General features: G+C 43.1%; 1 protein-coding gene across 1 annotated transcript in view; it reads right to left on the reverse strand.

The window, feature by feature from the left end:
- The window catches only part of LOC132099224 (membrane-spanning 4-domains subfamily A member 4A-like), a 34,513-nt gene extending 17,422 nt beyond the window's left edge, over nt 1-17,091 (reverse strand). The window contains exons 1-4 of the mRNA XM_059505662.1: nt 16,941-17,091; nt 796-994; nt 284-395; nt 125-192 (exon numbers count right to left, since the gene is read on the reverse strand). Of these exons, the coding sequence (XP_059361645.1) occupies nt 125-192; nt 284-395; nt 796-969 (354 nt within the window). The 5' untranslated portion in view covers nt 970-994; nt 16,941-17,091. The remainder of the gene's footprint in view (nt 1-124; nt 193-283; nt 396-795; nt 995-16,940) is intronic.
- Between the last annotated feature and the right edge of the window lie 1,029 nt (nt 17,092-18,120).

Raw genomic sequence — 18,120 nt, forward strand, 5'->3', positions numbered from 1 at the left:
CAATAATAACACATTTTATTTATAACACACTTTATATTTGAGCAGAATCCCAAAGTGCTATAGATTGAAACAAAAAATAAATAAATGTTAGGAATCAATCAAAAGCTCTGTGCTGTGTACATACCAAACACAAACTGGAGGGTGAATTAATCTTATTTTCGGCAGCAATGCAGAGTGAGCCTGCAGTAATGTACTGAGAGGAGAAAGACCAAAAATTAGGCTTGCGCTGGAATATGTAACTTGTATTGAAAGATGGAACACTTAATTGTATGACTGTTCCTTAAGATGACAGATCCCCAGTAAGGAAGTCCACCATAGACAAAGACAAGATCTGCATAAACTGAAGACACAATGCCAAACAGGAGAGTCAGCAGACCGATCATAATCTGGACCGTCTGTGAGGGACAAAAAGAATTCAGAGGAGAGGACAAGAGTCTATATAATATATACAATATAAATTTATGGCAGCGGTAGTTATGGACTTATGATTGTACTAGAAAAATATCACAAAAATGTTCTTGTATTTGCGGATGTGTAGGATTGGATTACTTAACATATTTTGATAGTTTGCAACTCCTAAAACATTGTTCTCTGTGACTGAAACACTGTAAAGTTTACTGTTTTACTGCATAAATAATAAACCAGATCTTATATTGGTCACATTCTTCAATAAATAATGTGTTTGCTTTGTTAATGTGTGAATAAATAAAATTTAATTTATTCATGAACATTTCTTCCCTCACTCTGATATGCACAAATAAAAACCAATTATTTGGGTTACGAGACATTTCTCACCCCAAGGGCTTTCGGCTGGCCTTTGAGAAATGCCTGAAGTCCATGAAGAGGTGAAACTCCCGCCACCTGCTGTACATAAACAGGAGCATTTGTTGTAACAGGTGTTGATTGTGTGGGCGGTTGCATCTGGATGACGAGGGTTGAAGAGGTCATGGGTATGACAGTGCTGGACATTCTGGTTTCTGAATCTCCAACTGACCTGTACAAAATTAGAAATAGAGGGAGCTGATCTAATGTGAAGAGCAAGATTGTTCTAGCGTTTCAGACTTGCAGTTGCAAAAGCACAATCACCTCGTTTTTTTAGTCTAGATCTAGGCAAGATGAGCAGACAGATACAGATGGAGCAGGTTTGATAGGTATTAAAGGACCAAATTATTGAGGGCTTTATAAACAAATAATAGAATTTTAAAATAAATTCTATGTTTGATGGGTAACCATTGCATATGAAATAGGAGTTACCGGCTCATACATACGGGACCCAGACTGTATTCTAGCAGCTGCGTTTTGCATTAGCTGTAGACAGGAGAGACTGAGAAACCCCATAATAAATTGAATTACAATTATCTAAAGATATTTGTACGTTTGTTAAAAATGGAAGCCAGAGGTAGCATGTACAGGGTCAACATAACCGGCCCTAGGATTGTTCCCTGTGGAACTCCACAATTAAGAAGTATACTAAAGGAGGTCTGTAGACCAATATAAACACTTCGATAATGTTCTAAATAATGTTCAGTTTCTTGCACAGAACGATCTTTTTGCTTGTTAAGACCTCAATTTATCATCAGGAACCAAAGCTATTAAAGGGGTCAGTATTAATCCTCAAATGTCAACTACACTTTGGATTGGTTTATTATTTGCATAATAAAAAAAATTATAATAAAATATGGTGTTATAATGTTATACTAAAACTAAAATAAAATATTGTAAAAACCCCTAAGAAAAAAACTCATCTTAAGCATGCAGAATAACATAAGTGGACTTTGAACAATTACGTAATTATAGCATCTATAATTGTAATTGCGATTAGAAATTCGATTAATTACGCAGCCCTATCCACCTTACTTTTCAAAGCGGCAGTATGCTGTTTTCTGTGCGTGTGCGGGACTTCCGGTTCATCAGCCGCTGTAGGGAATAGAGTGGTGGAACTATGATGTCACTTGGTAGGAAAAACCCGGAAGCGAGTTAGCATTTTAGCACTTTCGGTTCCATCGTCCCAGAGTCAATGGGTTGTTTGAATGGGATTTTGGTTAAATCCCTTTAATAAGGTCCTTGATTCACACAGGCTCAAGATATTTTCATAAAAAACACACCAGTTACACCCTACTCGTGATTTTTTTAAACCGTTACATTTCTTAAAAAAGAAGGTTGTTAGCAGGTTGCTAAATGGGACAACAGGTGCTGTCGGAGACATAAAACATCATCACGTGAACAGTTTTTATCAATTTACAGTATTTTCCAGTCTTAATATAATTTGTAATGCAATTAATTGTAGAATAACCAATTAATATTTTCCTGAATTTTATATTGTTTGAATTTTTTTTTAATGTCCTAAAATGCATCAGAAGTCTTGGGATGGAAGATGATTGTTTTATCGCTTTCCCACTGATGCGGAGACTTCAGGTTTCGTAAGGTAAACTCATATTACGATTATTCCATGTTAACTACGTTTATCGGCTTAGTCACGGTGAAAGTGAAACTTTAATGATGCATAAAGCCACATTAAATTTAAATGTTTACGTCCACATGAACCTGTTACGGAGCACATAAATTGAGGATTTTCTAGAAGCAAAGATAAAATAACATTTTGTGTAACTTAACCACACTAACAAAGCTGAAATGTGGTACTTTCTTCACTAAAATATCTTACCATATCCCCAGACTCGCTCACTCTGCTGTTATTTAATAGATTAAATGCACTAGAATTGTATTGAATAGTTCACAGTGACACGTTTTTAATTAAAATATTCATATTAATCAAGGATCTATTTACTTTTAATACATTCATTTATTTAATTCACTTTACTATTTATTATTAATGTTTCCAACGTCGCTGTGCAACGTACCAAATAACGTTCCAGCGACGTAACTTTGTGATTCCCATATCTGTCCTGGCGACGTTATAGTGGAACGTCGCTGGAACGTGATGAGTACGTCCTAACGACCAAACTGGCACGTTATGAGGACGTGACATTACCGGATCATATTGGTCGCAGCAACGTACCATATAACGTTCCAGCGACGTAACTTTGTGATTCCCATATCCGTCGTGGCAACGTTATAGTGGAACGTCTCTGGAACGTGATGAGTACGTCCTAACGACCAAACTGGCACGTTATGAGGACGTTACTATAAAGTACCATATTGGTCGCAGCGACATACCATATAACGTTCCAGCAACGTAACTTTGTGATTCCCATATCCGTCGTGGCGACGTTATAGTGGAACGTCACTGGAATGTGATGAGTACGTCCTAACGACCAAACTGGCACGTTATGAGGACGTTACTATAAAGTACCATATTGGTCGCAGCGACGTATCAAATAACGTTCCAGCGACGTAACTTTGTGATTCCGATATCCGTCGTGGCGACATTATAGTGGAACGTCGCTGGAATGTGATGAATACGTCCTAACGACCAAACTGGCACGTTATGAGGACGTGACATTACCGGATCATATTGGTCGCAGCGACGTACCATATAACGTTCCAGCGACGTAACTTTGTGATTCCCATATCCGTCGTGGCGACATTATAGTGGAACGTCGCTGGAATGTGATGAATACGTCCTAACGACCAAACTGGCATGTTATGAGGACGTGACATTACCGGATCATATTGGTCGCAGCAACATATTTTCACCTCACCATTACCTTGAAATACATAAAGAACTAATAAACTCAATCCATCTCTGGTGCAAAAAAAACCTTATGAAATCTAATTGTAATCGAATTATAGGGGATTCATAGTAAATACATTAATTACATACATGAAATGTAAACAAATACAAAAACATTACATTCTAATATAAAATAGACAAAAACACATTGCATTCATTCACAAATCAACATTTATTCAGCACTACTTTCTACAAATACTAAGCCAAAACATTTTGAACATTGCACCTGTTCTTTAACCATGCAAAGTGTTTCTAAGTCATGAGCACAGAAAACTGAACACATCAAATCACAGATTACACAATATAAACAATAGAAAATGTTTGTCTTATTAAGGATGGGGATAGTTAATGACGTTATCAGTGAAAATGATATATAATTATCAGTACACTTATTGATACAACTCTACATAATTTGGTGCAACAAAAAAATACATGATAAATAGATATGAAACAATTCAGCAGATACAGCACAAAGTAAAACTGTTTCGTGAGCGTCGTATATGAGGCTCCTGGTATAAATGTCTGGTGGTGATGTGCTTTAATTACACGGCATGCAGGAAAAAATATAGGCTAATTCATGCGCACAATTTTCTATTTTATTCCCTCGATTTGCTAAATCATGTATTTATACATCAAGAGAACGAATTAGTAAATTGTGCATACGATTTAGCAAATCAATGAAATGTAAAAGTAATCGTGCACATTTTAGTACATCGAGGGAACGAATTAGTAAATAATGGACATGATTTCTTTTTTTTTCTTGCATGTCATGATCAGGGCTCTGTGCTCACTATCAGAGGATAAACTTAAACAATATAGCATATTTCATTTAGCATATTACTGTAGTCATGTTCATCTTCTCTGGCAGCTGAAAGGGAGGATCATCTTGTTAATGTTGCTTATGTATGTACAGTCAAAATCTGGAATATTTTCTTTATGGTTTTCAAGAGAAGTCTCTTCTGCTCACCAGGGCTAAATTAATTTGATCAAAATTACACACACACAAAAAAAGTAATATTGTAAAAAAAAAAAAGAAATAACAGTTTTCATACTCTTTTTCGAATATACTTTAAAATTTACCAGTATTTATTGAAATAATTAGAGGCAAAGCTGAATTTTTCAGTAACTTTACTCCAGTCTTCAGTGTCACATGATCTTTTTCATATACTGATTTGCTGCTTGGGAAACATTGCTGATTATCACAAATCAGTGCATTCACATGCACCTAATCGCATTATTGCAGCTATGATCAAAGTGTGCATCTGCTCATGACGTACATGATGTGAATCACATCTGCAGTTAGCTTACTACGGTCATTAGTTCCACTGAACTCTATTGGTAATGAAGGAACTTGTGACCACAGTTGGTTTTAGGGAAACGTGCCCCATATTAGAAATGATGGGGAAGAAAACTTAGCATTTCTGGAGTCAAATTTTTTCTTCATGATTATTTTATAAACACAAAGTTCAAAACATTGAAAAAAGGGTAATCTTTTGCAAATCACAAAAGTCTTCTCTACCACTGTTATTCAATTTTATTGTATTAGTCTTGCCTGAGTGATGCTGAAACAACCAGGTTTAGTTTTTCACCCAGGATAAACTGCTTCCTGTGGAACAGTCTCCATGAAGAATGATCTCTTGATCCTGGATCCTTGCTGCCATCCACTCGGAGATGATTTGCATGATATGTGGTTGTGTCTAAAGGGTAATGAATCAATGTTACAAGAATACTGATAGCAGCACTATTGATCCTGTAGCTAATAGAAATGTTTTCCGTACCGAACAAGTCAGGAACCAAATTAGTACTAGTTCTTGAAACCCATCTCTACTTGTAATAGTTGTCTTGTTGCTGCTGCCCAGACTGTCTCTTCACCTGATGATAAATATACAGTATGTGTTCATTTTAAAGCAATAAATAATACATTTAAATGACTAGGTGGTAACGAACTACAAGGGAGTGGCTCACTGAATCATTGACTCAACTGGTGGCAGTCAGGCCCTAAAAAAGTGAACAATTTGTTTACTTTTTGTGAAACGAAAGTATCAGATCAATTTGAGAATTAGACTAGCATTAAAAAGCATGCATGTGAAAAACACCATCAACACCAATAATGAACAGATGACAGAATTTACAAGCCTGCCACTTGAGGGAGAAAAGGGGGAATTATTAATCCCACATACACTGAACATGATTTCGGCAGCCTCGGTCTAATTAACGTTAAACTTCATACAGCGGTTTATATTCAAGTTCACAACATGGCTAGTGTAACCCCTGTCTCCCGGGTCCTCTGTGACGGTGGGGCTCGAACCCGGGTCTCCGGCATGGGAGGCGGACGCACTAACAAGGAGGCTAAATGGCTACAGCCACTAGCATCTGTCGCTAGTGCGTCTCTTGAGATCGGGGAGTGAGGTTTACCTGCACAGCACTACTCGCTGGCCTCCGTTACACTCACCCCCCTAAACCTCACTCCCATCCGGGCCACGGCACCAATGTGACGGTGTTGCCTGGGCAGTCTGCACAATGGAGATACAAATGTAGAAATAGGGGATTCCCTTCACAGAGAATAAATCAGTTCCACAGCATATCTCGTTATCTCTGCTGTTTATTTAAAACAGTACTCTTTCTTTTTAATCTTTTCTTTTGTGTTGTGATCGTATAATGAGTACAATTTTGCAGATTGACAATTATAAAACATTGTCAGTGAATTAATCACAGTGAACATGCACAATTCTACATGCATTTAATCCATAAAATACAATATAACAATATATTTTATACACATTACCTGCACAATGGAGATACAAATGTAGAAATAGGGGCTTCACTTCACAGAGAATAAATCAGTTCTACATAAAACACAAGACAATGCACAAATTAATTACGGTTGTGCTCGTAATACAAAGTCAATAATAACTCGATAAGACATAACACACTCGACGCCAAACACGCATCAAAATATGCCTTACTAGTTCATTGCAGGATAAATCTGCAACAAAGGGGTTATTTATGCGTTTTGAACACTTTTAACTGATAATTCTCTGCTCAAAACGTGCAACTTACCCACAGCATATCTCGTTATCTCTGCTATGGGCGGTCCCTATTCCGTACACTAAATGCCATCACACATCAGACAGATGGCGCTGTCCCCATTTATGCAGTAATTTAACATTCTACACTCCGTTACACTAGCATGAGCATCATCAAGAGCCAGCAGCAGACATTCAAACAAACTAATTAACTTACTACGGTTAAAAAATAAAATTATAATTAGAAAGTGAATACTGTATAGTTTATCGTGTTAAGTTTCAAATAATTTAAAACAGGTAAGGTTATATTACATTTTAACAGTCAACGTTACCTTAGACCACCTCTGAGACTGCTTTTGAGCTAATTAACGAAACAGAGCATTTATTTATTAAGTTGAATTAGAAAACCTACAAAAATTCAAAACACTTCTCTTTGATGGCATTTAACGTTATATCAGTTAAAATATATGAATAAAAGTAGATTTATAGCGCTTACCTTTCCTCCGTGTCCGTCCGCTGGAAGTTGACCGTTACAAAATGACGGGCACGCGCACGTCGCGCGCTTCACTCAGAAAGTGACGTGCGCTGCTAGTTTAAGGTTTAAATGTTCATTTGTCCCATACTCTCTTTCATTAACAAACATTATCACCATTTGCTAAGTAAATTGTTTATTTTTATTTTTTTGTTCTTAAACTTAAACTTAAACTGATGGCAAATATATATATATATATATATATATAATTCATGCCATCTTTTAACATGCTTGATGAATTTTTTGTATATTTCCCAGAAAATAGGCTGTTCAAATGGTATCTTAATAATAATATTAAGATACCAAGATGGCGCCGCACATGGCTGCTTCAGTGCTTGGTTCTCCAGTGTTTGTACTGTTTTTGTTTGTTTTTCCTGTTTTTGTTTAACAAACACGATCAGTTTCACCAGGGATGAACTGCTGAACATTCGGCAGAACACACCACATGATATTTTTCCGGATTTCTATTATTCAGACGTTTTACTGAACATTGTTATCGGAGGAGCAGCGGCGCTGATCAAGCGCTTCAGGACGCGCAGACGGGGAAAGCGAGCGGGAGCGCTCGTCAGACTCAGGAAGCGCGGATTTCGAACGCCGTTGCCTAGCATCCACCTCGCAAATCTCCGCTCTCTACCCAACAAAACGGACAAACTCCTTCTACTCTCTCGGACAAATAAGGATTTCTCTCACTCTGCTGCTCTGTGTTTCACGGAAACCTGGCTGAATGACGCCATACCGGACAGCGCGCTCCATCTGCCGGGCTTTCAGCTGTTTAGAGCGGATCGCGACGCAGAATCAACGGGGAAATCGCGCGGCGGCCAGACATGCTTTTACATCAATGAACGGTGGTGTACAGATGTAACTGTGTTAAAGATGTGCTGTCCTGATCTAGAAACGCAGTTTATCAACTGCAAGCCGTTCTATTCGCCGCGGGAGTTTCACTCGTTCATTCTGGTTAGTGTTTACATTCCACCTCAAGCGCATGTGAGCTCAGCTTTACAGAAACTCGCTGATCAGATCACAGACACAGAACAACAACACCCGGACTCTGTTTTAATCATTCTTGGGGACTTTAATAAAGCCAATCTCTCCTGTGAACTGCCAAAATACAGACAGCATGTTACCTGTCCCACCAGAGACAGTAATATACTGGATCACTGTTACACCACAATAAAGGATGCATATCACTCTGTTCCACGAGCAGCTTTGGGACGTTCTGATCACTGTCTGGTTCATCTTATACCGACCTACAAGCAGAAACTTAAATCTGCTAAACCTGTAGTAAAGACTGTGAAGAGATGGACCAGCGAAACAGAGCAGGATTTACAATCTTGTTTTGACATCACAGACTGGAGCGTTTTTGAAGCTGCTACCACCGATCTGGACGAACTCACAGAGACTGTAACATCCTATATTAGTTTCTGTGAGGATATATGCATTCCTACCAGGACTTATTTAACATTCAACAATGATAAGCCATGGTTTACAGTAAAACTCAGACACCTTCGTCAGGCCAAAGAGGATGCCTACAGAAATGGGGACAGGGTCTTGTACAATCAGGCCAGGAACACACTGAACAAAGAGATTAGAGCGGCTAAAAAGACCTACGCTAAAAAGTTGGAAGACCAGTTTACTTCCAACGACTCTACTTCAGTTTGGAGAGGACTGAGAGCCATCACAAACTACAAGACACCATCCCCTTGCACTGAGGCTAATCAACGACTTGCTAACGACCTGTATGAGTTTAATTGTAGATTTGAAACCCCCAACACCCACTCTGACCATCTCCCTACACAACCATTAACACCTCCTGCAATCCCCCTCTCCATATCTCCTGCTCTTCAAATCTGTGAAGATGATGTGCGCCAGGTCTTCAAGAAAAACAAAAGAAGAAAAGCACCAGGCCCAGATGGCGTTACACCAGCCTGTCTGAAAATCTGTGCTGACCAGCTGGCCCCCATCTTTTCACAGATCTCTGGAGTTGTGAGAAGTGCCTTCCTGCTTCAAATGCTCCACCATAATCCCCATTCCAAAGAAACCCAAGATAACAGGACTTAACGACTACAGACCTGTGGCTCTAACGTCTGTCGTCATGAAGTCGTTTGAAAAACTGGTTCTGGCTTATCTGAAGGACATCACTGGACCCTTACTGGACCCCCTGCAGTTTGCGTACCGAGCAAACAGGTCCGTGGATGATGCAATCAACATAGTATTGCACTTCATCCTGCAACATCTGGACAAAACAGGGACTTATGTGAGGATCCTGTTTGTGGACTTTAGTTCGGCTTTCAACACCATCATCCCAACAACCCTCCAGACCAAACTGACCCAGCTCTCTGTTCCTAGCTCTATCTGTCAGTGGATCACCAGCTTTCTGACAGATAGGCAACAGTTAGTGAGACTGGGGAAATTCATGTCAAACAGCTGCTCCACCAACACTGGTGCCCCTCAGGGATGTGTTCTCTCCCCTCTGCTCTTCTCCCTGTACACCAACGACTGCACCTCTAAAGACCCCTCTGTCAAGCTCCTGAAGTTTGCAGACGACACTACAGTCAACGGCCTCATCCAGGACAGTGACGAGTCTGCTTACAGACAGGAGATTGAGCAGGTGACTGTCTGGTGCAGTCTTAACAACCTGGAGCTGAACACGCTCAAAACAGTGGAGATGACTGTGGACTTTAGGAGAAACCCCCCTGCACTTTCCCCACTCACCATCATGAACAGCACTGTGGCTGCAGTGGAGTAATTCAGATTCCTGGGAACCACCATCTCTCAGGACCTGAAGTGGGACAATCACATTGGCTCCATTGTGAAAAAAGCCCAACAAAGGTTGTACTTCCTTCGCCAGCTGAGGAAGTTTAACCTGCCACAGGAGCTGCTGAAACAGTTCTACTCAGCCGTCATTGAGTCAGTCCTGTGTACTTCAATTACTGTCTGGTTTGGTTCAGCTACAAAATCCGATATCAGAAGACTACAGAGAACTGTTCGGACTGCTGAAAGGATTATTGGTGCTCCCCTGCCTACCCTCCAAGACCTGTGCACATCCAGAGTGAGGAAAAGGACTCAGAAAATCACTCTGGATCCCTCACATCCAAGTCACCCCATCTTTGAACTTTTGCCATCTGGCCGGCGCCTCAGAGCCGCAAATACAAGAACAGCAAGGCACAAGAATAGTTTCTTCCCCCAGGCAATCTACCTCATGAACAGTTAAATGTTTCCCACTTAAACTTATGCTTATGCAAAAATGTGCAATATCCTTATATTTATTTGTTACCCCTCCATCCTAGAACATTCCTGCATCTCACTCAATCCTATTCCATTATCATTTATAGCACAATTGTTTATACACTTATTTATTTGCCAATTTGTAATTCTCCTGTAAAAATTTTTTTTTTTTTTTTTTTTGCCTGTGTGTTGTTGTCTCTGTTTACTGGAAGCTTATGTCACTAAAACAAATTCCTTGTATGCGCAAGCATACTTGGCAATAAAGCTCTTTCTGATTTCTGATTCTGATTCTGATTCTGATAATACATGTAGTGCAATAATATTAAAAGTTATCTGAAGACCAACTGACCACGTTGCTACAACGTCCCCAATAGGACTAACATCTCGGTTACATATGTAACCTTGGTTCTCTGAATAGGGAACGAGATGCTGCGGTGACGTCACCACGTATGGGAACACCTTCGGTGTGACGAATGTCTGAAGCCCTATACCATCCCGCCAATCCTATTGGCCAAATAGCGTGTGGCACCGCCCATGCATGCGTACGCATATATATACCTGGTGCCGCGCGCCATTTACCTCAGATTTCATGAGTGAAGAAGAAGAAGAAAGCTATCAAGGTATGGCACGGCCAGAACCGCAGCATCTCGTTCCCTATTCAGGGAACCAAGGTTACATACGTAACCGAGATGTTCCCTTTCATAGGTCACTTCGATGCTGCGGTGACGTCACCACGTATGGGAACGCTATACCATAACGCCTGACGTACCTGATAGCTTGGATCCAAGGAAGCATCTGCTCAAGCGGAGAGAACCCGGGAGCCAGGAGCCATCCTCACATCCAGACTGTAAGACCTGATAAAAGTGCTCGGTGAGGACCAGCCTGCCGCAGCACAAATATCATCCATAGAGGATCCACTGAGAAAGGCTTGAGAAGAAGCCACTGCTCTCGTGGAATGACCTTTTACTCCTAAGGGCGAAGCGAGCCCGCGCGCCTCATAGGCCAAGGATATAGCCTCCACCAGCCAATGGGACATGCGCTGTTTCATAACTGCATGGCCTTTATTCTTATGTCCAAAACAGACAAACAGCTGGTCAGACTTACACCATGGGGCAGTACGATCCACATAAGTCTTGAAAGCTCTCACAGGGCAAAGACTTAGATCCCCAGACTCCGCCACAGCAGGGGAAAAAGCCTCCAGGACCACCTGCTGAAAACGAAAGGGATTAGACGAGACCTTAGGAACATAATTAGGCCTAGGTCGCAGCAACACTTTCACAGAGCCCGGTGCAAACTCCATGCACGAGGGTGAGACAGAGAGAGCCTGCAAATCCCCAACTCTCTTGAGGGAGGATAAAGCCATGAGAAGAAGTGTCTTCAGAGTCAGGATCTTATCCGATACAGTTTCCAGGGGCTCAAACGGATGCCCTGACAAACCAAGTAACACAATGGATAAATCCCATGAAGGAACTCGCACAGGGCGGAAAGGTCTCAGCCGTCGCGCACCCTGTATGAAGCGAGAAAACCAGTGGATGACGACCCACTGAGACACCACCTATATATTCGTGGTAAGCTGAGATAGCTGCCACATAAACCTTCAGGGTGGCTGGTGTCACTCCATCCGAAAAACGGTCCTGAAGAAACTCCAGTACTGAAGCCACAGGGCAGTAAACTGGATCCATATTATGAGTTTCGCACCATGTCGTAAACAGTCTCCACTTGAAAGCATATGAGCGTCTCGCAGAAACTGCTCTAGAGTTTAGTATAGTCTCGGTGGTTTCAGCAGAAAGACCGGGACATATCAACTCACTCCGCTCAGAGGCCACGCCCATAGATTCCACAGGTCTGGCCTCGGATGCCAGATCCGTCCCTGTGCTTGCGATAATAAATCCCGTCTGAGGGGAATCTCCCACGGAGAGCCCGCTAACAGATTGATAAGATCCGCAAACCACGGCTGTGTGTGCCATCGCGGAACCACCAGCAGCAGCTGTCCCACTCTGTCCCGCCGTATTCTGCATAATACCGCTGGGATCAGTCGAATCGGGGGAAACGCATACAAACTGGTCCTGGGCCAGCTGTGAGCTAGCGCATCCAAACCCAGGGGTGATGGAGAGCATAGGGAGAACCATAGCGGGCAATGCGTAGTCGTGTTCGACGCGAATAAATCCACTTTCGCTTCCCAGAAAATCTGCCATAGGTGATTCACCGTTTGGGGGTGTAATCTCCATTCCCCCCGCTCCAGAGCCTGTCTGGATAGTAAATCCGCTCCGAAGTTCAGTCGTCCGGGGATGTGAACAGCCCGGATCGACAGAAATTTGTTGTGAGACCAAAGAAGAATACGTCTCGCCAGCCTGCACAGGGGGCGAGAACGCAATCCTCCCTGATGGTTCAGGTAAGACACGACAGCTGTGTTGTCCGTTCTGAGAAGCACATGACGGCCGATCAGTAGACTCGAAAAATACTGGAGAGCCAGAAAGACCGGCAGTAACTCCAATTTGTTTATGTGCCAGCTGCGTTGTGCCGTTGTCCACACTCCGTGGGATGGGCGCACCTGACAAACAGCCGCCCAACCGGTCAAAGACGCATCTGTCGTGACAGTCTCTCGGGAAGCACAAATCCCCAGCCGAACCCCGGTGAGGAGAAATTCGGCTGACGTCCACCGTTTTAACGACATCACACACCTCCGTGTCACCGAGATCGTTCGATGCGGAAGACAACGGGGTGAAATATTCCGTCGTTTCGTCCACCACTGAAACGGGCGCATGTGAAGCAAACCCAGATGAATTACGGGAAGCGCCGCCGCCATTAGACCTAACAGTCTGAGGCACAATCTCACTGTCACTGTGTGACCCGCTCTGAAGTGCTGAATGCATGACGCAATCGACTGAGCGCGCGGGAGAGAAAGCTTTGCTGTCATCGTGCGAGAGTCCAATTCTATTCCCAGAAAGGTAATCCGTTGAGAGGGGACTAACACACTTTTCTGGAAATTCGTGCGTAAGCCCAGGCTGTGTAAATGATTCAGCACAAAATCCCGATGAGAGTGTGCTTGAGTCTGTGATTGCGCTAACACCAGCCAATCGTCCAAATAGTTCAACACACGGACGCCCCGGAGCCGCAACGGGGCCAGAGCTGCGTCCATGCATTTTGAGAAAGTACGGGGAACTAGCGCTAAGCCAAAGGGAAGAACGCGGTACTGATACGCTTTGCCCTCTAAAGCGAATCTGAGGAACTTCCTGTGTCTCTTGATGATCTGAATATGAAAGTATGCATCCTTCAGATCGATCGTGACAAACCAGTCGTTTGGTTGAATCTGAGACAAAATAGACTTTACCATCGACATCTTGAATTTGCTCGGCCTGAGTGCAAGATTCAAACGGCGTAAATCCAGAATGGTTCGTAATCCGCCGTCTTTTTTTGGTACCACAAAATAACGGCTGTAAAACCCTGACTACATCTGAGAGGGGTGTACTTCTTCTATAGCCCCTTTGCTCAGTAGAGCTGACATCTCCCGTCTCAGCACCGCTATATCCATCGGTTTCACCACCGTGGAGAGAATTCCGCAGAAAGGGGGTGGGCCTTTCCGAAACTGAATGGTGTATCCGTGACAAATTGTGCATAACACCCATTGAGAAATGCCGGTCAAGCGTTCCCACGCGGCCCGAAACAATATTAGCGGTCTCAAAATGTCCGTTTCCTGCAACGCTGTCGCACACATAGAAATGTCCGGGCACGAAAGAGAAAGACCCTTTGAAGTGCCCCTCGAGCTCTGAAAGCTGGATTGCGCAGAGTGTCTGAGGGAGCGTTTGGTGTTACAGTTCGCTCCAATGCTGTTCGAGCCGCTGTTTGCGGCGAAACAGTCAGAGTTTGAGCGTGGGGGACTGCAATGAGAGTGTTGGATGCGCAAAAGTGGTCCAACAGCGCTCTCTAGCGGAGGGCACAGTTCCTGGCAGGCAGCAAAAAGATTAGGAGCTGTTGTTCGGTGCCCGAGAACGAGAGGCGTTGGCCGTCGAACTCAGGTTCAACTTTTTACGTTGGCGTTGTTGAGCCGGTGGAACAACCCTAGGGCCCCAATCCTTGCGAGGGGGCGCCATAGGTGAAGGCTCCTCCCGAGAGGCTACTCGCTGGCGGTGAGAGGAGGTTGAGCGAGAACGCGCGGGCGCCTGTCGGCGTTCAACCTCTCTGGGTCTGCGGGGAATCAGCTGGCGGAAAGCGGCTGATTGCTGTTTCGCTGCCCTGAATTTTTCCACCACTGAAGTGACAGCCTCTCCAAACAAACCGTCCTTGGACACAGGGGCGTCCATGAGAAAAGATTTATCCTTCTCCTTTATGTCTGTGAAATTAAGCCAGAGGTGGCGCTCAACCGTGATTTATCCAGCCATGGAACGGCCCTGCTCGAGCAGTATGTTTGGTAGCACGAAGCGCCAAATCAGTTGCCCGCCGTAGTTCCTTAACCGCCTCAGGTGTAATACCCTCCCCTTCATCCAATCCTTTTAACAGCTCCGCTTGGTAGGCCTGAAGGACCGCCATAGAATGGAGCGAAGCAGCCGCTTGGCCAGCGGCCATGTAGGATTTCCCCACTAAACTGGACGTGACTCGACCCGCCTTCGAGGGAAGGAGGGGGCGAGACTACCACACCGCGGCCGAATTAGGCGCAAGGTGCTCGGCGAGAGTCTCTTCCACCGGCGGTATCGCTGCATAGCCATGGTCCGCCATATCAGAAATGGTGGCGAAATCCGCAGCCGCAGCGTTCGTGATCCGCGCCGAAAACGGCTGTTTCCAGGACCTCGAAACCTCCTGGTGGAGGTCCGGGAAAAAGGGTAAAGGCCTCCGGGGCTGCGCAGGTGTCCGACTAGTCAAGAAACGGTCGTCCAGCTTCGAAGAAGGTTGGGCCTCGGCCTTCTCAACCTCCCATTCCAGCCCCAATGTACCCACCGCACGGGAAACCACATCCAACAGCTCACTGTAGGAGGGGGAAACACGCCTCTCCTGTCCACTAGGAGGGAGAGGGCTCGTGTCGGCCGCGAAGTCCTCAGACCCCGAGGCCGCGGTGGATAGAACGTCGTCATCATGGCGGTCACAACCGAAGGAGATGGCGCTACATGCCTCCGGTGTGGGCCGTAAATCCTAAAGACGACAGGCTCAATAAAAGTTTTCCTCTGCACTAGGGTAGGGGAGAGCGAGCGATGTGGAGAATAATCCAGAGCTGAGCTGTCCTCAAAATCCATATCACACGTGTCACCCCAAGCTATCACCTCGTGCGGAGCCTCGGCAGTCGCAGAACTGATGTGGCGGGGGTTAGACACGGCGACATCGGAGAACACATCTACCCTAGAGGGCAGCACTCTGAGCCGCAGGCCATCGCAATGGGGGCATGAAGAAAGGTCACTAAGCGCCACCTGTGCGTGGTGTAAGCCTAGGCAAACTAAGCACCTGTCATGAGTGTCCCCCTTTACGATGTACCTAGTACACGGGTCTTTGCACTTTTTGAAACTCATCGCGTCCGCGGAGAGGAGTATACTGCTCATTGATGATCGCTGTGAACGCGAGACAATAGGGCACAGAAGATTCGCTTCGTTACTGAAGGAATGAAATCTGAGGTAAATGGCGCGCGGCACCAGGTATATATATGCGTACGCATGCATGGGCGGTGCCACGCGCTATTTGGCCAATATGATTGGCAGAATGGTATAGGGCTTCAGACATTAGTCACACCGAAGGTGTTCCCATACGTGGTGACGTCACCGCAGCATCGAAGTGACCTATGAAAGGGAACTAGCAACGTCTTTTGAGGACGTGCCCACGACGTTTCTGGGAAGTTAGCCGAGATTCCCAAAAATGGAACTTTACCACGCCTTCCTCACACCGTCGCCATAAAGTAATGTCGCGCTGACCAAATGACGACTAACTGGCGACGTCCCCACAACGTTCTGTGTTTGCTGGGAAGTTACATTATTACCTGAACATTATGGACAAAACGTAAGTTTCATGAACAATGGCTGAAGTTTTTTTTGTGATAACCCAAAAACATATGGAAAAATCCGCCTACAAAGTGACGTCATAGTCCCCAGTTCCCCCACTCTATAAAGGGAAGAATAAAAAAATAAAAAACAACAAATTGCAGTAAACGGCAAAACTGTTTGTGCTACAAACCAGTGTGTTTATGATCAAGACATAACATTCTAATAATATGATAAGAAACACCAGTATCAACGAGCAAAACGAGCTGTTTTGAATATTACTCTCACACTTTAAGCAAGGGAGAAAATGAAAATATAACAGTTGACTTCGATGTGATTCACAATTGATATGAATTCACAGAAGTGCATTTAATAAATACATTTTGTGATAAACGTTATCTGTTTAAACTGTTTCTGACTCCTCGAGTAAACAGCTCACAACTCGAGTTCAGTCTCCTAAACACACATCTATCGTGACATTTATGATAGTAGAAACACACTGGACTTACCGATTAATAAAAGACAGAAGCTTTGGTTTGCAGCGATCAGAAATGCGCTCTTATCACAAGACGAACTTTTAGTTTCGATTTACACGTGAACCCCTGTAAACGCTCTGATGAGCACCATCTTGACTGTGATTGGTCCATCCTGACACCAAGCGGCTGTGATTGGTCCATCCTGACTCTGACGGCTGTGATTGCCTCATATCGGGTTGAGTGCATAATTTTTGTGGAGTTGAAACATAACAAATGAGTCTTTAACGAAAATAAGTGACTGAATCACGAAGCCTGCATTTATTTGATCCAAAATACATTACTGTATTTTCAGCATCATTCCTCCAGTCTTCAGTGTCACATGATCTTCAGAAATCATTCTAATATGATGATTTACTGCTCAAGAAACATTTCTGATTATTATCAATGTTGAAAAGGTTTTTCAGGATTCATTGATGAATAGAAATATCCAAGTTTCAGCATTTATTTGAAATAAAAAGCTTTTGTAACATTATACAATATACCATACTAAAGCGTCAGTATAATTTATTTTATGTAAATTTCATTCCGAAAGAAATTATAGAAATGAACACTTTCATTTACCAATGATGATTTAAATTGATCAAAATCAATGATGATAAAGACATTTATGTTTCATAATATTTCTATTTCAGATAAATGCTGACGATTTATGGGTTAGTTCACCTAAAAATGGTGTATTATGGACTTTCTTCTTATATTAAAATGTATATTAAAATGGTCTTTGATCTTCCAAGCTGTTTAATGGCAGTCAGCGGGTGTTGCAGTGCATCAGTCCAAACTAAGTTAAATAAAGTGCATCCATCCATAATGAAAAGTGTTGGGCGTGTTGGGTTGCAGATCTCTGTTGAGGTGGCTCTGGAGAACTTGGCCTTGATAGTTCTGCTAATTCTGGCTCCTCGTCATCTCCATTTCCTTTGTCTGGAGCTACAACAAATAATAATCCAAATTTACTTATGTAAATACTTTACAAATCATTTTTTAAATAAATCTAGTTTCATTAATAATACAGTTTTTTCTGTATGTAACAACTTTGATTATTTGATGTGTCTAATTAACATTCAGAATAAGGACATACAGTATCTCACAACATCGATATAACATTAACTTTCTGGCATACATATGGGGAAGCAGGAAGGACATCACTTTTTCATAT

The sequence above is a fragment of the Carassius carassius genome, chromosome 22 (genome assembly GCF_963082965.1).
Source record: "Carassius carassius chromosome 22, fCarCar2.1, whole genome shotgun sequence".
NCBI classification, from domain to species: Eukaryota; Metazoa; Chordata; class Actinopteri; order Cypriniformes; family Cyprinidae; genus Carassius; species Carassius carassius.